This window comes from Podarcis bocagei (genome assembly GCF_964188305.1).
Source record: "Podarcis bocagei genome assembly, chromosome: 7".
Taxonomy (NCBI): Eukaryota; Metazoa; Chordata; class Lepidosauria; order Squamata; family Lacertidae; genus Podarcis; species Podarcis bocagei.
The window spans coordinates 31,414,312-31,430,658 of record NC_138132.1 but is presented as its reverse complement, the minus strand read 5'-3'; the positions used below and the strand labels follow the sequence as shown (position 1 = coordinate 31,430,658).

General features: G+C 47.9%; 2 protein-coding genes across 5 annotated transcripts in view; one reads left to right on the top strand and one right to left on the bottom strand.

Moving 5' to 3' along the window:
- The window catches only part of SMIM12 (small integral membrane protein 12), a 30,394-nt gene extending 14,967 nt beyond the window's left edge, over positions 1 to 15,427 (bottom strand). The window contains exons 1-2 of one of the 2 annotated variants that reach the window (XM_081200081.1): positions 15,319 to 15,427; positions 8,129 to 8,238 (exon numbers count right to left, since the gene is read on the bottom strand). In XM_081200081.1, coding sequence (XP_081056207.1) covers positions 8,129 to 8,135 — 7 coding nt within the window. In that variant the 5' untranslated portion in view covers positions 8,136 to 8,238; positions 15,319 to 15,427. Of the gene's footprint in view, positions 1 to 8,128; positions 8,239 to 9,850; positions 9,926 to 15,318 lie in introns of those variants that run through there. The other variant, XM_081200080.1, reaches the window with a different exon arrangement.
- DLGAP3 (DLG associated protein 3) overlaps positions 15,412 to 16,347 on the top strand; it is a 178,694-nt gene continuing 177,758 nt past the window's right edge. For all 3 annotated transcript variants that reach the window (XM_081200018.1, XM_081200019.1, XM_081200017.1), the window contains exon 1: positions 15,412 to 15,519. The gene's annotated coding sequence lies outside the window, so the exon portion shown is untranslated. The remainder of the gene's footprint in view (positions 15,520 to 16,347) is intronic.

The window sequence follows — 16,347 nt, the reverse complement described above, 5'->3', positions numbered from 1 at the left end:
ACAGCAGCTTCCTGTGTTCCTATAAAACAAATGTCATATTCTTTTAGCAATTAGTCCACAGATAAACATCCTTCTTTCCCCACTCCAACAGCAAATTATGTTAGAGTTGCCAAAATGACACCACTAAAAGCTAATAAAGCAGGAATGGAGAGCCTGTAATACTCCAGATGTTTGTGGACTACAAATCCCACCATCCCTGGGCATACTGGCTATGGATAATGGGAGCTGGGGTCCAACAGTATCAGGAGAAGCACAGGTTCCCCACGGCTGAAACAAAGCAACCCCAGAGGAGCAGTACCACAAGTAGAAGACCAGACAATCCCAAAAAATTGAGGTGCTGGTGAAGTTTGCTAAACTCGGACCTGGAAATGAAGTTCCGGGGCGTTGCTCCAGCCCTGTGAACAGCAGCAGCAGGGTATTGGTGTTGTTGGCGTTGGTAAAGTATCAGAATGGGCACAAGAAGTGGGCTGCATTTGACTTGCCAGATCACAAATTGAGCAGGCTTCATGAATAGGATTACGAGCTGCTGCTGACAATTTCAGGGATCGAATGATCTCACCAGTTCTTAAGTTAATATCTAAGGGGTTAATATTTAAATCCTCTCCCAAGGGATCAACACCCAACATGTGATCCATTCACTCTTTCATAATATGAAGGAAACATTCAAACTTGGAGCAGATTGGCATCGCTGCTTTGACTGTGCATGAATTTTTCAAAGCCCCAAATTAAATTTTCATTCTAATTTATGTAGTTGTGATAAAGGAGGGCTTGGATGGAAGCAACGGATGATCTAGTTATCTCTCTGTTTATCTCCGGTCGGTCCCCCACTTAGTAACAACCGACTCCTCCTTAGTTACCGTATCTGCTCCATTTGCACAGAGACTGGAGAGAGCCTGAAAGGGTGGGTGGGTGGGTGTTGGGGGTGAGAGAGACGGAGAGAGGCCAAGCAGCACATAAACCTGAAGCCAGGAAGGCATTTTGCACATGCTCAGAAGCTGTGAGCCCTGCATCCATTGTTTCCACTATCCCATTTTCTTATTCGTTTTATTAATATGGAGAGGAAGAGAAAAGAAAAATTAGGAAATTGGAAGGAGAAAGAAAAATATAAGAAAAGTATTCATCATCATCAAATAATGCTAATCAACATAAGTTCATATTGCAAGTACTGTGACAATCACAATGTGAATCTTAAATTAAACATTCCAGTTTAATCAGCACTTCAGATGTCCAAATAGATGTCTACGTGAGATTGACGCCATATGAAAGCCCTTTGAGCGTAGCCAGGGCAGTGAGGTCCTCAAACCATTGCATAATAGATCGTGGCAGTGCTATTTTTCTAGAAAAAGAGGTGCCGGAACTCACCATGAACGTCTCCCTTCTTCTCTTATCATGGCAATGGCACCCACCTGAGAAGTTCTGGAACTGAGCTCTGGCAAGTTCCGGCTGGAAAAAAAGCCCTGGTTGATGGGCATTTATCTTTCCAGGCTCAAAATACAGTATAAGTCTTTTAGCCACCATGAAAGCTCATAGGTCCACTTAAAAAAACACCAGCACACGTTGGCGCTCGGCAGCCATCATCCATCTTGTAAAAATGAGTAACATAAAGATGCATTTGGTTTTGCCAGACCTGAAGCCAGTGTGTCAAGTGAAAGATACCTTGGATGCTGCCTTATAGCATTAGTCCATCTAGCTCAGTATTGTTGACCAGCAGTGGATCCCCAGGATATGAGACAATGATCTCACTCAGTCCCTGCCTTTTCTGGAGGGTGAGAACCCGTCCATCCACTGACAAGACAGGTTGCAGTGCAGGAAGTTCCCCTTTCTCCTGGGATTAAGTCCAATTCCACCTTCCCTCCCCCTCCTTTTTTTAATGCAGGAACCTTGTACAACTCTTAATAACATGGCACTGGAAATGGAAGGAAACTGTTCCCGTCTTTCAGGCTTCATTTTATCGCTAACGGCAAGTCACAGAATGGTACACAGCAATGCTTTATGTTGTCTTGTTTGCAAGGGAGAGTGATGCTGGCTTTGGGTAGGCATGTGTGCCTTCATACTCATGTCAGCTATCCATGATTTTTTGACTATAGCTCCCATCAGTCCTATCCAGGGACTGCCTAGGCCTGATGGGAATTCTGGTCCAAACTTTCTGGCTGAGGAGGGGCTCGAACCCTGGTCTCCCTGGTCCTAGTCCAACACGCTAACCACTACACCACATGGGGTCAGCATGCTCCTTGCTTTGTCATACGACACTTGACCTGAGAAGATCGGCAGGCAGCAAACTCTTATGAAAATAGTTAGAGAGAGGGGAGAATTTCAATTAAATTTGTGTTTCAGGGCAAACCTAGCTAGATTTGCACTTTCCAAAACAATACAGAACCAAAACAGAGCCACCTTTCGAAACTTTGCACTTATCTGTATTTTGCAACAAAATTCTGCAGCCAACAATGTGTCCAAACATTAAAATACTGGGGTAAAATATTATTGAAAATAACAAACAAAAATGCATTGTTTCAGGCAAAATTGCATTGCAGATTATATATTGTTACACTCTCTGCCCAATCTTTGTCGAGCGATGCGAGATTCCAAGGGTCTTGGTGTCCTTTGGAATGAGGCATGACCGAGCCTAGTGTCTTTATGACATATGGTTTATTTACCTATATTTACACCTGAGTTTTATGGAGAGAGTTCATGGCAGTTGCATTCCAAGAGGAGCTTGTTCTTCCCAGCAGTGCAGCAGTGGATCTAGAAGCATCCTAAATGCCACCCCCCTGTATCTCTGGCCGCTGCCCTTCAGTCCCACATGGAGTTCTGCCCACCTCCCCCTTCTTCCCAGCAGCCCCTGCAGAAAGCAACTCCTCCCCTTCCGCTTCCAGCATCCGGCCCCTCCTCCCCCGTCACCCTGACAGCCTCTGTTTCTGTGTTTCTCACTGCAAAGGGCATTTTCTCTTTCCTGTTGCTTACATCATGCCAGTGGTAAACCTACCCCAAAAAGCTACTGGGCAGAGGGTCTGATGTTTTGCAGATGGCTTACCATTATCAAACAAACCAGGCCATTACCAGCCTTTTGTTTCTTCAGCACCCACCACCAGCAAGCCGTTGCCCTGAATTTATGAGTTTGCTTGAATTCTAACCACTCAGTGAATGTAGAGATTATTAAAAGAATCATAACAATATATTAGGCAAAATTGCATACAGATGGGTGCTTATTAAGAGAAATGTGAGCTAAAATGCTGGTTAATTCTTTCATGAGGTTTTTTTTAAAAAAAATGGCAAATTGATGTAGAACTGAACTTAAGATGGAAAAATGAGAAACAGAGATAAACAGAAACTGAAAATGTCCCCATCTCTAGTCACAGGTGGTGTTTGTTCCACATAACTAAAGCAAATTCTATTTCTGTTCCCCCACAGGCCAAATAAGATGCATTCTGTGCAGAGTCCAGGAGAAAAAAACAAACATAATTTGGGAGCTCACAGCTTTGCCGGCTGTGGCTAATGGGAGTCGTTCTCCAAAACATAGAGGGCACCAGGTTGGCAAAGGCTGATCTGGTTCTGCAGGTAGGAGTAATCAAAACAGGAGGGATTTGCCATGCTGTGTCAGACAAACAGTCCACCTATCTCAGTGTTTTGTTATCTGACAGTGGCCCCCAAACCATCCTGGGAAATGTTGGTAGAGCAATCAGATACAATACAGGGTAGGGACTCCTTATTGGCAGGGCCACCATTTTTGAATCCTGGGGGAATGGGAGGCAAGGATTTGTTTATCATATTGATATCCCACCTTCCTTCCATCATGTAATGGCAATGGTATAGAACAGGGGTAGCCAATATGGGGGTTCCCTCCAGATGTTTTCACCTGCAATTCTCACCTGCCCCAGCCAGCATAGTCAGCAGTCAAGAATTGTGGGAGTTGCAGTCCACAACATCTGGAGGGCAGCATGTTGGTTTTTCCTCCACTATCCTGGTGTCCTCTGGAGGTTTTGCTGATGGGTGCTGCAGCCCAAAACATCTGGAGGGCACTAGGCTAGCAAAAGCTGGCATAGAGCTGCTAAAGTGATCTGACCCAGATTTGCTGGGCTTTCCTCAGAATATTCCATCATGGTCCTCCAGTGTATCAGAAACCTTCATTGGGATTGCATCATAGGGAGGTGAACAAAGAACCCTAGATTGGCTAGGCTGAATAATGATGGGCTGAGTAGCTATTTTTTTCTTTTCTTTTTTGCATTCCTTTTCTTTAGTAGTGCACAGTCAGGGCTTAAGGAGTTGATTACCTCTTTGCACTCTGGGCCAGCGATCACGGTAATTATTATTATTAGCAAATTATATGGCATATTGAAAAGGGAGGCAGGAGCTGTCGAAAGGAATAAACGGGGAATAATTGAACAGCAAGTCTCGCACATGCCTGGAAAGAATTTTACTTCTCCTGCTCTCTAGGAGTGACAGCTAGAAGTTTAAGAGCAGGGGGGCCTTTGCCCTGCTCCTTGCTCTATTGGGGTATCTGTCTCTCTCTCCAGTGCCAGCTTTTGGGCAATGTGGGCGCCCACAGAGGGCACTGAGCTGAGGGGGGTCAAAATTGAAAGGAGAAGATCCATAATTGAGACTATCCATTTGTGAGCGCCAGATTTTGGCCTTGCACTAGGTGCCATATTTAATTGCCAAAGTCCACACCTGATGAACTCTCTTTCAGTTAGTTGCTTTATTCTGCATTTAAAAAACAAACAAACCAGGAATTCAAAAGCCAGTTTGAAGAAGCGAATTGGGCTTCTGGAGGGCTTCTGTAATATTTGCATGGTGGTGGCTGGTGAAGGGGCCCCATTCACTCTCCCATCATAAATGGCTATATGCATAAATGGCTTCATGGCTATATGTGCCAGTTTCCCATATGTCCCGTTGCACCACCTGCCTTTTCTGATATCTGCCTTGCACAGAACTGGGGCTCACTGCAAGTGGGTGGTGACTTGCCGGCACCTGGCATGCAGAACAGTGAATCAAGCAACCTTGCAGAATCAAACAGCAAGCAGATAATGTCTCCAGTGATCTTTGCAGTCCATGAAAAATATTCCGCAGTTCGTTCTTATGTATATATTCACATTTCTGTTGAGTCTGCTCATATATCATGGGGGGTGGGAACTGCCAAATGGAACTCACAAGCAGATAAATAAAAATTGGTTTAGATTATAAGCAGCATGCCCAGGGAGATATTTGCCATTTCCGTTTTATACCTTCCCATAGTTTGGGAATTGGTTATATCTAGTTTAAGGCAGCACTCTTTGTATGTTTGCTTTGATGGACTATGCTCTGCAAATCTCTTGAAAGCAGCTGAACCTGTGTGTGACTTGGCAAGCATGTTTGGTGGGCATGAAAATGGAGTTTCTTGACTCTCCCCCACCCAACTCTTTCTCTCTCACACACACACATACATACACAAAGACACTCAAAGGAAGAATGGAAAGGCCTGTTTCCCTTGGTCCAAATAATGAGAAAGTGAGTGTGATGCACTAGGATCACAGCTCAGTTGCAGTTCAGTCCCAAGACTTGGTAAGAAATGAGGAGGGAGAAGAGAGAGACCTGGAAAGCAGGTAGCCAGTTATATTGGACATTCAATACAAGGTGCTATAATAGCGTTGTGTACACAGCTCAAGGAAATCAGCCCTGAGTACTCACTGGAAGGACAGATCCTGAAGCTGAGGCTCCAATACTTTGGCCACCTCATGAGAAGAGAAGACTTCCTGGAAAAGACCCTGATGTTGGGAAAGATGGAAGGCACAAGAAGAAGGAGACGACAGAGGACGAGATGGTTGGACAGTGTTCTCGAAGCTACCAACATGAGTTTGACCAAATTGTGGGAGGCAGTGGAAGACAGGAGTGCCTGGCACGCTCTGGTCCATGGGGTCACGAAGAGTCGGACACAACTAAACAACTAAACAACAACAACACAGTTCAATGGCACAGCACTTGCTATGCATGCAGAAGGTCTCTGGCTCAGCTCCTGTCATCTCCAATTAAAAGGATCCAATAGCAAGTGACATTCTGCTTGAGACCCTGGATATTCACTGCCAGCCAGAGTAGACAGCACTGGGCTAAATCAAGGGTGGGAATACTGTTGTACTCTGGCTGTCATTGGACTGCAGCTCCCATCAGGTCAGTCATCATGACCAATTATTAATTAATTAAATTTGTATACCGCTGTTCATCCGACAATCTTGGGGCAGTTCACAGCATCAAAATACAAAATAAACCACAGAGAACATAATAGAAACAAGAATAAAAACAAAGCAAACCAACAACCCCCCCTCCAATAAATACGTTTTAAAGGGCATAGACTGTTAATCAGCCCAAGGGCTGATTGAAGAGGAACATGTTCGCCTGGTGCCTAAAGATGTATAATGGAGGTGCCAATAAGGAAATGCACTCTGCACATAATCAAAGGTACTCTCGTTGTCCTTATGATTTCATCTGTTTCAAAGGTGAAACACAGCCCTAAAAACAGATTTTGGAATTTATATAGGTGACCACTGAAGTTCCAAACACTTATGAATGGCAATAGCTACATAAAAGAACCAACTCCATTCATTGAGAAGGAAAGCAGAGTGTTATTGCCACCACTAGAAGGCACTCTGGCCCAACAGGCCCATTCAAATCTTTCAGCGGAACAGAACAGAGAGCGGGTTAATTTCCATTGACTAACCTGGCGCATCTAATATGAAGCCATCACTTTGAAATACAAAGGGAGGTAGGTGAGATTCCTTGAATGTCGTGTCCTGCTCATTAGAGCCAACAGCCAAATTTTGCCTAAAGCAAAATTCTAAAGCAGATACAGATATTCTTGCTTGGATGAAACATCCGAAAGGCCAAAAGAATTTCAGTAACATTGTTAAAGGTGGGGTTTAGTCTGTACATCCATAAAACGCTCCCAAGTTTCACTTAGAGTGAAATTTTGAGGCTGATGTTTAGCCCCCTGCTAAACAACAGGGAGATTCAAGGAAAACAAGTTTGGATTAGTGACATTTCACTGGATTTGGTTTTTTTTAAATGGGGGAGGGCATTCCTCATAGCCACCTTGCTAACCCCTTCTTAACACATTTATACAAATATGGGTCACCTCCAGACTGTCACTATTTTGGGGTGGGAGGATTCAATCACATACCATTTGGGTTTGCACAATTAAAGTAGATTAAATGGCTCTGGCATAGCAAATCCATTTTTTTTTAAAGAAACAGGTGGACTTTTCTCAGTTAGGAAAGTAATGGAGAAATGAATCCGAAAGTGTGGGACAACAATTGATAGATAGGAAAATGAATATCCTCCATGTGCATAAACCCAAGATAATAACTCAATAAAGACCAGATATGCCCATTGGGACTGGAAGGACTGAAGGCAGAGAGACCAATAGTAGACAGAGGCAGAACTAATGTGAGGGACAGTCTTCTAATTCTATCCATCCTCTGCCCTCCTGAGTTGTACGTAGCAACCCAGAGACCAACCAGGAGGAAGCTGGCCTGCAGCAGAACTCTCTTGACTGGTTGTTGTGACAAGGCAGGTTGGTGTGGATTGGCTGAGGGCAGGCTGAGGTTGGTGGGGCAGTGCCCCATTGCCCTAATGGGCCAAGCCTCCATGGGTAAAACCTTCCCATGGGGCTGTTGCTCTCTGGGGCAGTTGCTCTCAGCCTAACATTCCTCAAAATTCCTCACAGGGTTGCTGGTGGAATGAGCCACAGGCCCTGTGCTGAGCAAGTGGGAAGACAGGAAAGGTGAAAATTAATTAATTGATTGATTGATTGATTGTGAATAAATTTAAACAGGAATTGGCTTGAGACAGGAAGCTGTCTCATATAGAATCAGGCCATTGGTGCATCTAGCTTTTGTATATACTGTCTGGCAGCAGCTCTCTAGCTGTTTATTTCATACAATTTATTTCGTAAAATAAATTTAAGCTGCTGCACATGGAAGTTCCATCTTGCTAGTATAACCAATAACAGCATAACATTAACAGTTCCAAATAATGCCATGTAACCTACTGCCCGTTGGATTGTGGTGGTAAATTAACTGCAATGCACTTCTGAATGCAAGCTTCCCTTAATAAGGGGGTGTAAGGACATGGACAAAGGGAAAATCTGTGGAGATTTACTTACCCATCATGTGCTTGGTCAGGATAGGGGTGTTAGGTGCACCTAAATGTTGGCTATCTCTGCATGGCAAAGTGATTAAGTGATGGGCTCTCTGAAACCATCCAGACTTCGCCCTACAGATATGATGCAACAGGGTCAAACAAACATGAGTTTTAAACATCCCTGAATTAGGTCTCTCCTTCTAGATCAGAACAGCTAAGGCTGCTGTTTTCGACTGAGTTACATCTTCCAATCTTTAAACAGATCTGAGGAAGGCAAGTCTTCCACAGGTGCGGTTCTCCATGGGCTTTTGCCAGGGTGTAAAAATACAGACATCTGGCCTGGTTGAAATACACAAGGTCAGCTCTGGGTCGGAAGGGGTGTCCAGCAGAATTCTCTCTGGTAGGCTCCTCATATACCAGCGAGCTACAGTGGCAGGTTGCCATATAACTTTCCCACAATGCCCAGGAGTGCTTGATGTAATGACTTTCTCACTCTGGCATCATGGGAGATTTAAATGGTTGCCCACCACTGTTCATGGCTGGTTGCCCAGAGCAGGTATCAGTTCAGAATGGCCCTGGTGGAGCATGATGACCCAGGCTGTTGCCCAAAGTTGCCTGCTGTTGACACCAGGCCTGGGAATATGTCAGCTTTAAGAGCAGTGAAAGCCAAGGATGCCTCAGGCCCCCTAATTCTGAGGCCTGTACCTCAGAAGCAGGGCCAGCCCTCCCATGAGGCAAGGTGAGGTGACTGCCTCAAGTGGCAGGATCCACCAGGGAAGCAGATCCCAATGCCAATCTTTCTTCCCTCAGCTTGTTCCTAATGTAGATCTTCCCTCACTCCTTCTTCCCTGACACCATTTTGGGGTCTGCCTCATGTGCCAAAATGTCTTGGGAGGCCCTGCTCAGAATGGACAGATGAACAGAAGTGAGGGCAGAAAGCCGGTTCTGGATCTGCTCAGTTCTGGATTCAGACATTGTTAAGAATTTAAGAACATATGAAGAGATTTGCCCAGGTCACAAGGAGAACATCAGAAGAACCTGTGGCCCATCTAGTCTAGCCTCCTGTTCTCATGGTGAATGAGATGCCCTTAATAGGAAGCCCCCAAACAGGAACTGAGCACAGCAGCACAGGCCCCACTTGTGATTCTCAGTAACTAGCATTCAGAGACATACAGCCTCTACCAATGGAGGTAGAGAAGAGCCATCCTCGCTATTAGCCATACATAGCCTTCTCCTTCATGAATCTGTCTAACCCTCTTTTAGAACCATCCAAGTTGGTGACCATCACAGCCTCCTGTGGGAGCAAGTCCCACAGTTTGTGGGCTGTGTGAAGAAGGGCTTTCTTTTGCCTGCCCTGAATCTTCCAACATTCAGCTGCATTGCTAGTGGAGTGGATATTTTGTCTATCCACTTTCTCTACCTCTTACATAATTTTATGAACTTCTATCATGTTGCCTCCTCTCTCTGAAACTAACGCATTTTCTCTAAACTATAAAAGTCCCAAATGCTGCAACCTTTCCTCATAAGGGAGTTTTCCATCCCCTTGAATATTTCAGTTGCCCCTTTCCAATTCTACAATATCCTTATTTAGTTGGTCTCCAACTCCCATCAGCCCCAGCCACCAGGACCAATGCTCAGAGATTATGGGTTCAGCCACCCTCTGGTGGACCCATACAAATGTCATTAAGAGGTGGTCAGTTTTCAGGAAGGAGGTTATGGGTCCTCCCTCTGTCCTTCTGCTCACCTCAACCCACCGCATGCTACCCATTCTCAGCTATGTGTTGCTGCAGGGTCCTATCGCCTGGCAACCACGGGTTGCCTTGCTCAGCCACTTCCATGTTGAGATGATGTTGCTAGGCAACTGCCATTTGTTTTATTTATGGGTGTTTAAAATAATAATAATAGCAATAACAACAATAATAATTCTAGTCTGCTTTTCTTCCACAAGGAAGAAAACAGATGACAGTTGTCAGAGCTGCTTCCAGATCCGAGCTCACAGAGGATCACGCTAGCCAGCGATCATTAAGTAAAAGTCTTTATTGAATTACAGTTTCCATTCTCAAGCTGCTGCGTGCAACTCTACGTCTAGTGGCTAGATCGGCGAAGCTCCGTCTGAGTCTCCGCCCCTTGTGCACCAACTTAATATCCTAGCCCTGCTCCACCTTTTCCGCCTGACTGTTCTCCTCTGGGTCCCTCTGCCCCCCGGGGTCTCTTCCTTCCTGGATTCTTCTGACGCCGACCCCCCGGACCCCCCTGTCTCCTTGCGCCGGGCTTTAGGACCTGGCTCTCTTTCAGGGCTGCCTACTGCGTCACTTTCCTGTGCATTTGAACTTGGCGCGCGCGCCCAACCTTCCACTTTCCGTCTGACCGTTTCTTCGCTCCCCGATGGAGGTGTGGCCACTCCTGACTCATGCCCTCCCCCCTGTTGTGAGCTGCCAGCGCTTGCTCCCTGGCTCCCTTCCTCTTCCCTGCTCTCTGGCGGTGACGCTGGCCCCGATTTCCAACTGCTCTCCTCTGAGTCCCCTCTGGCTCTATCTTCCTGGGGTGCCCCCCTAGACTCCCCCCTTGCCCTGGCCACTGGTGCTCCTTTCTGTGAATCTTCTGATTCACTGGAAAGGCTCGGAGATCTCGGGTCGTCGTCATCACTCATCTTTTCTTCTGCCTCCTCCCCTTCGCTCTCTGTTTCCTCCCTTGCTCTTGCCTCTGCTCCTGAACCCCTGACAACAGTGTAGAAATGTCAAAACAAACTAAAAGAAACAACAGAAGAAAATGGTACAGTGGCCTTTCCCAGGTCATGCTAGCTGAGGCTGATGGGAGTTGTAGTGCAAAACATCTGGAGAGAACCTGGTTGGGAAAAGCTGGTCTCGAAAAACATCAGCAGTTAGAACAGAAAGTGTGGTCAATAAGGCCCAGGAGGAAGGTAGCATCCTCATTGGTACAGCTTCCTCCAAAGGCCTCTTTAATGCCTAGGATGCTTAAAAGAATGCCTCACCCGCTGCATACCCAACCAATTACTGTATTCTGCAGGAGAGGGGAGGGCCTGCAGATACCGTCCTATCAGGAGGTCCGTTCTGCATTATGTCAGAATGGGGCTTTTAGTGTGGTGGCACTTGTCCTTTGGAACACCCTCCCCGTTGCATATCAGACAGAGCAGGTGCCTTCTCTGTGGTCTTTTCGATGCCTGCCAAAGACATTCCTCTTTCAACAAGCCTCCTAAGATATTTATCCCAGTTGTTGCCTGTCTTGGAATCAATTTGATTTATGTATGTCCTGTTGTTTTAAATCGTTTTAAAATCTGTATTTCTCTCGTTTTTATATCTGCAACTGATTTTCTACGTTGTTACATTGTAAAACACTTGGGGATGCCTGACACGAAGGAATTCATAAATGAAATAAAGAGGAGGACGTGGCCATGTGTTCATTTTGCACAGGTACACATATAAAGATGGGGTGATAATAGAGACCTCTGTAGAAAACATTCCCGAGCTTGTGTGGCAGCGCTCTTTGTGCTTTGAGCTGATCCAGCAGGATTCCGTGGTCAAAAGCCACACACACTCTGTGCCTTTTCTCCAGATAAAGGTCTAGAAAACAGGTATCATTCAAGAGTGCTTGCAGTTGCATTGCCACCAACTTTAAGGTTGTAAGCACAGGAGCATGGCCTTTGTTTTGTGTGCAGATGATCCCTGGCCTCTCCAGGCAGAACCAGAGACAATCTCTTCCCGAACCCCTGGAGAGATGCTACCAGGCAGTGTACTGAACTAGCTGGGCCAATAGTCTGTTCCAATATAGGGCAGCTTCCTGTGTTACAATCAACTTCCCCCCAAAAACAGGTATTAGCAAATGGGCAATAGTTGCCAAAAACCATCAGATCCTGGTCAGGTTTCTTTAGGAGTGGGCCGCATCACCGCCTCCTGGCTGGCCTGCCAGCACTCAATTACCAACCACCTGGCTTTCCTTTCCTTGGCCCTTGCTTCTTGCCTACCTTCCTGCCTCACCCTTCTTTGGCACCAGAACAGCTTAGCCAGTGGCAGGCAGAGACACTTTAGCTGGTCCCATTCCTCTGTGACATTCAGAGCAACTCAATCAGTTGCTGCTACATAGAAGCTTCAACAAAATCCTTAAGCTCAGGGGTGGGGAGCCTTTTTCAGGTGGTGGGCCACAATACCTCAAGGACAGTGTTCCAGGAGCCAGGGATGGACGGGGCCAGAGGCAAAAGTGGGAGGAACAATAGGTGTGGCTCTCACTTTGTACAGTAAGCCACACAAAAGACAGAGGTTTGCCGAGTTGACTCAAGACAAGTCGACTTCCTTCCACTGCAAGCACACCTCTGACCTGGGTAGGGCAGGGTGCTTACAAGTAAGTCAGCCAGCAAGCAAGCAAACAAGCAGAACATGGGAAGTAATCTGAATAAGGGTGCCTGCTTCTTGTGCTGCAATCTCCTGAACCAAAGCCAAATGAATTTGGCGCATCCGTAGGGTTCAGCATAAATGCCACAGATATTGCCAGGTGCTTGCAGCTAAAGCAAAGGTGAAGAACAACAGGCTCAGCCGGTCAGAGGAGACCCACTGGACTCTCTCTGGGTCACATCCCACCCCAGCCTCCTTGAGTGGTTTTGCCTGGCTGGAAAGTTGAGCTACAACAATGTCTCTTGCTTGCCTGGATGGAGGCTGGGGAGGTGTGTGTATGAAGATGTTCATACCAACCTCCAGGGCTGGCCCTCCTGTTAGGCAATGTGAGGCATCAGCCTTAGGCTGACTTTGGGTGTCTTGAAAGGACAGCAGGTGGTTTTGTTATTAGGTTTGCTATTATTGCACTTTTCATCACCAGGAAGGAGGACGAGGTGCTTGCTGGATGTTCTGCCTCAGATGCCTAAAGTACCTGGCTGGCCTTGGCTGCTAAGTACCTTGACCTGGGACAGAGAGAGAGCCTGGCTCTCTGCTTCAGGCAGCAAAATGTCTTGAGTCGACTCTGCAAACCTCTGTCTTTTGTGTGGCTTACTGTACAAAGTGAGAGCCACACCTGTTGTTGTTCCTCCCACTTTTGCCTCTGGCCCAGTCCACCACTGGCTCCCGGAATACTGTACTTGAGGGAGAAGGCAGGCCCAGAGGAGAAGGCAGTTCCTGCCACCCAGTTCTTCCCAGAGAGAGCTGACTTGATAGCAGCTACGATTTTAGAGTGGAGTCCACACATCCAAAACAGATACTTGGGCTCACACTAAGATAAGTCCTGTGCCCAGAGCATATTCACTCAGTTCTAGAATGAAGTAAAGCCCGGCACCAGCAACTGGCAATGTTGTGATCCCTCCGCCTGGGGCCCTGTTCCAAGCCACTGGCTTGAAGACCTGCCATTTAAAAACTCCCCACAATTCCACAGGTGCAACTTCACTCCAGGGGATTGTAGGAAACAAGTGCTTGCTGCTCCTGGGGCCCCCTTGGAGGAATGACACCATTTGTGCCTTTGCCACAACCAAAGCCAGGGGATCAAAGGGGAGGAAATGTTTTGTTTTGATTGCAGCGCATGATTTATGCTTGCTGGTTGTTTCTTTGATTTGAATGCATCTGTGAATTCGAGATTTGTTTTGTCTGGTGCCTTTTGGAGTTATTTTTATTTATTGCTGTTGGAAATCTGTGCAGCACATGCTACTTAGGCCCTTTGCTCCTATCAACCTCAGGCCCCTCCATACCCTTTAATCCGGGCCTGGGAACCTGGAAGCCGCCTTGCACGGAGTCATTGGTTCATCTGGCTCAGTAGGGTCAACACTGGCTGGCAGCAGCTGCCCTGGGTTTCAGGAATGGGTCCTTCCCAGGCCTACCTGCAGCTGCCCGAAATGGAACCCTGGGCCCTTCTGCATGCATAGCAGGCGCTCTAACACCGAGCCGTGGCTGGAAGCTCATCTTTTAAGGAACATTGAAGACTGCTTTATGCCACTGGCATTGTCTGCACTGGCTGGCAGCAGCTTTCCAGGGTTTAAGGCAGAGAGCCTTGCACACTCCTACCAGAAGATGCTGAGGGCCCTTCTGAGGCCCAAGCAGGTGCTCTGCTACAGAGCTCAGGAGCTCCCCCTGGCGGAAGTGGCTGGAGCCTTTACCCCGCCAGAATCCACTCTCACGTGGCTGAGCTGCGTGTTGGAAGGCCTCCTTCTGAACTGCCCCCACGGCCACCACACCCCACAGTCCCGAGGGAAAGTCCTCCCCGCTTTGCCAACCCCCAATGGCCAGGCCCTGCCTGGGCAAGACCCGCGGTGCTTTCCCCCTTCCCTTCCTCCTCGTGAGCTTTGCTCATCCTCTTTTTCCAAGCACGTCTCTTCCTTCCACCACCCCGTCCCGAAAAGGCTCTGCCTCTTCCACCACCACCACCCCGCCCCATCCTCCCATCCTGCTGCTTCTGTAGCTGTGTAACAAAGCAGAAAAACAGCAGGCAATTTGTTCCGAGTGCCTAAAAATAAGCAGCGCATCCTCGCTTCTTGAATGCAAATCTCTTCTCCCCCCCCCCCTCCAGTCCCCCCCCCGCAACATCTCTTGCTCCTGGGCTGGGCTGTTGGAAGGGATGTTCTTACATTGGAACATCTTTTTAAAAAAGAAAAGAAAAAGATTTTATTTTTTGCTCACACTCTTGTGAGCCATAACGTCTCCGGATTCCCATTGCAGAGAAGATAAAACAGAGCCCAGGAGAGCTCCGAAAGCGGAGAGGAGGGGGGTTGAGGCGATGGAGAGAGGGCGGGGAGGGGGCTGCAGGTTCCACGAAGCTCGTGTCGAGATGCACGGCTGGCATTATTAACACGCAAGGCCGGGCCAGTGTGTGTGTGTGTGTTCGTTCGTGTTCGCGTTCACGCGCGTGTGCGTGTGAGTTGCCAGCGATAAAAGGCCGGGATCGTGGCCTTCCGTCAAGGAGAAGTCGTGTGGAGTCTACCTGCCAATCAAAAAGAGAAACCCCCTCCTCCCCCGCTCTGCCCAGTTCCTGGGAAATCCACCTCCGCATCTTCGTGTTGTCCCCTCCCACTCCCACTCAACCGCCCCCCCCTCTCATTTTCTCTGTGGTTCAGTAAGTAAAGGAACCTCAAGCCTCATCTTCTTACTATTAACCCATAGATCTGCAGTGCAGGGCTGGAGAGACAGAGAGCATCTTTGAAGGAAGCATCCACGCCTTCTCCTCTTCTCCAAATCGCCCCCTCCCCGCCCGGCTTTCTTCCCTAAAACACCTTCCTTCCCATACCTCAATCCATCGAAGACCAACTTGGATCCTGCCGGCTGGGGTGCTCGTGTGAGTGTGTGGAAGGGCCCTTCTTCTCAGAAGGACAGACGATATTCACGGAGCAGGGTTTTTTCCACCCCCTGTTCCCCTTAAAAAAACCAAAGAAGACAGGAGGATGTAGCAGCGGTACTCTGACCAGGAGCCTGGATCCCATCAGGCGAGGTAAGGAGATTTTCCACCCCCCTTGTCCTTTTTTGATTCTTTCTCGTGCCAGTGGCTCCGAGAGGGTGGGGAGAATGGCTTTGTGTCCAGGCAGGAAGGAGGCTCCCCCCCCCCCCCGCGCACCCTCCCAGGTGGAGGAGGGATGGGACTTGGAGCTGTGGGTGCTTTGATCAACAGTTAGTGCCAGGCACCTTGCGCATCTGGCGTCAGTGACGGGCACCCACTGCGCCCAAGGTGCGAAGGGGGAGCCACCCAGGGAGAGGAGTGGAGAGAAAGAGGGGGTGTGCTTCCTCAGTCCCACATTCTCCACACGTTGCACTACGGATCGCGGTGGCGCCTTGCACTCCTGCCATGTGGCGGTGGCTGAGCATCCGCTGCCACCACCCCAGCTGCATTCTCACATTACAGGGAGTCGGGAGGGGGGGTTGCCCCTCTTCCCAAAAGATGCTCAGCTTAACCTCACAGGGTTATAAAAGCAGGGGAGACAAGAGCCTTTGCAGGTCTCTCAAAGGCGTCCCAATTCTCCCTATCTTGAAAAGGATGAGGTGGAAAGAGATTGTCAAGCAAAAGCCAGCAGACCCTCCTCTCTCCTCTCCCTGGTGCTGAATGCTCTAAGCTTTCTCTCGTGTCTGCCAAGAGACTAGTCCTCAGTGAGATTCAGGGTTGTTGCTTTTGTTTAATGGGTCTCGCCATGTGTGGTTTTCTCGAGTGCGAAAAAATACCCTCACAAAGAGGTCACGGGCTGTGAAATGGTTGCATGGTGTGGGGGGAACGGCCAAGCCTCTCCGTTAGATGTGAAAATATATGAAGTCGGAAGGATGAGCTGCG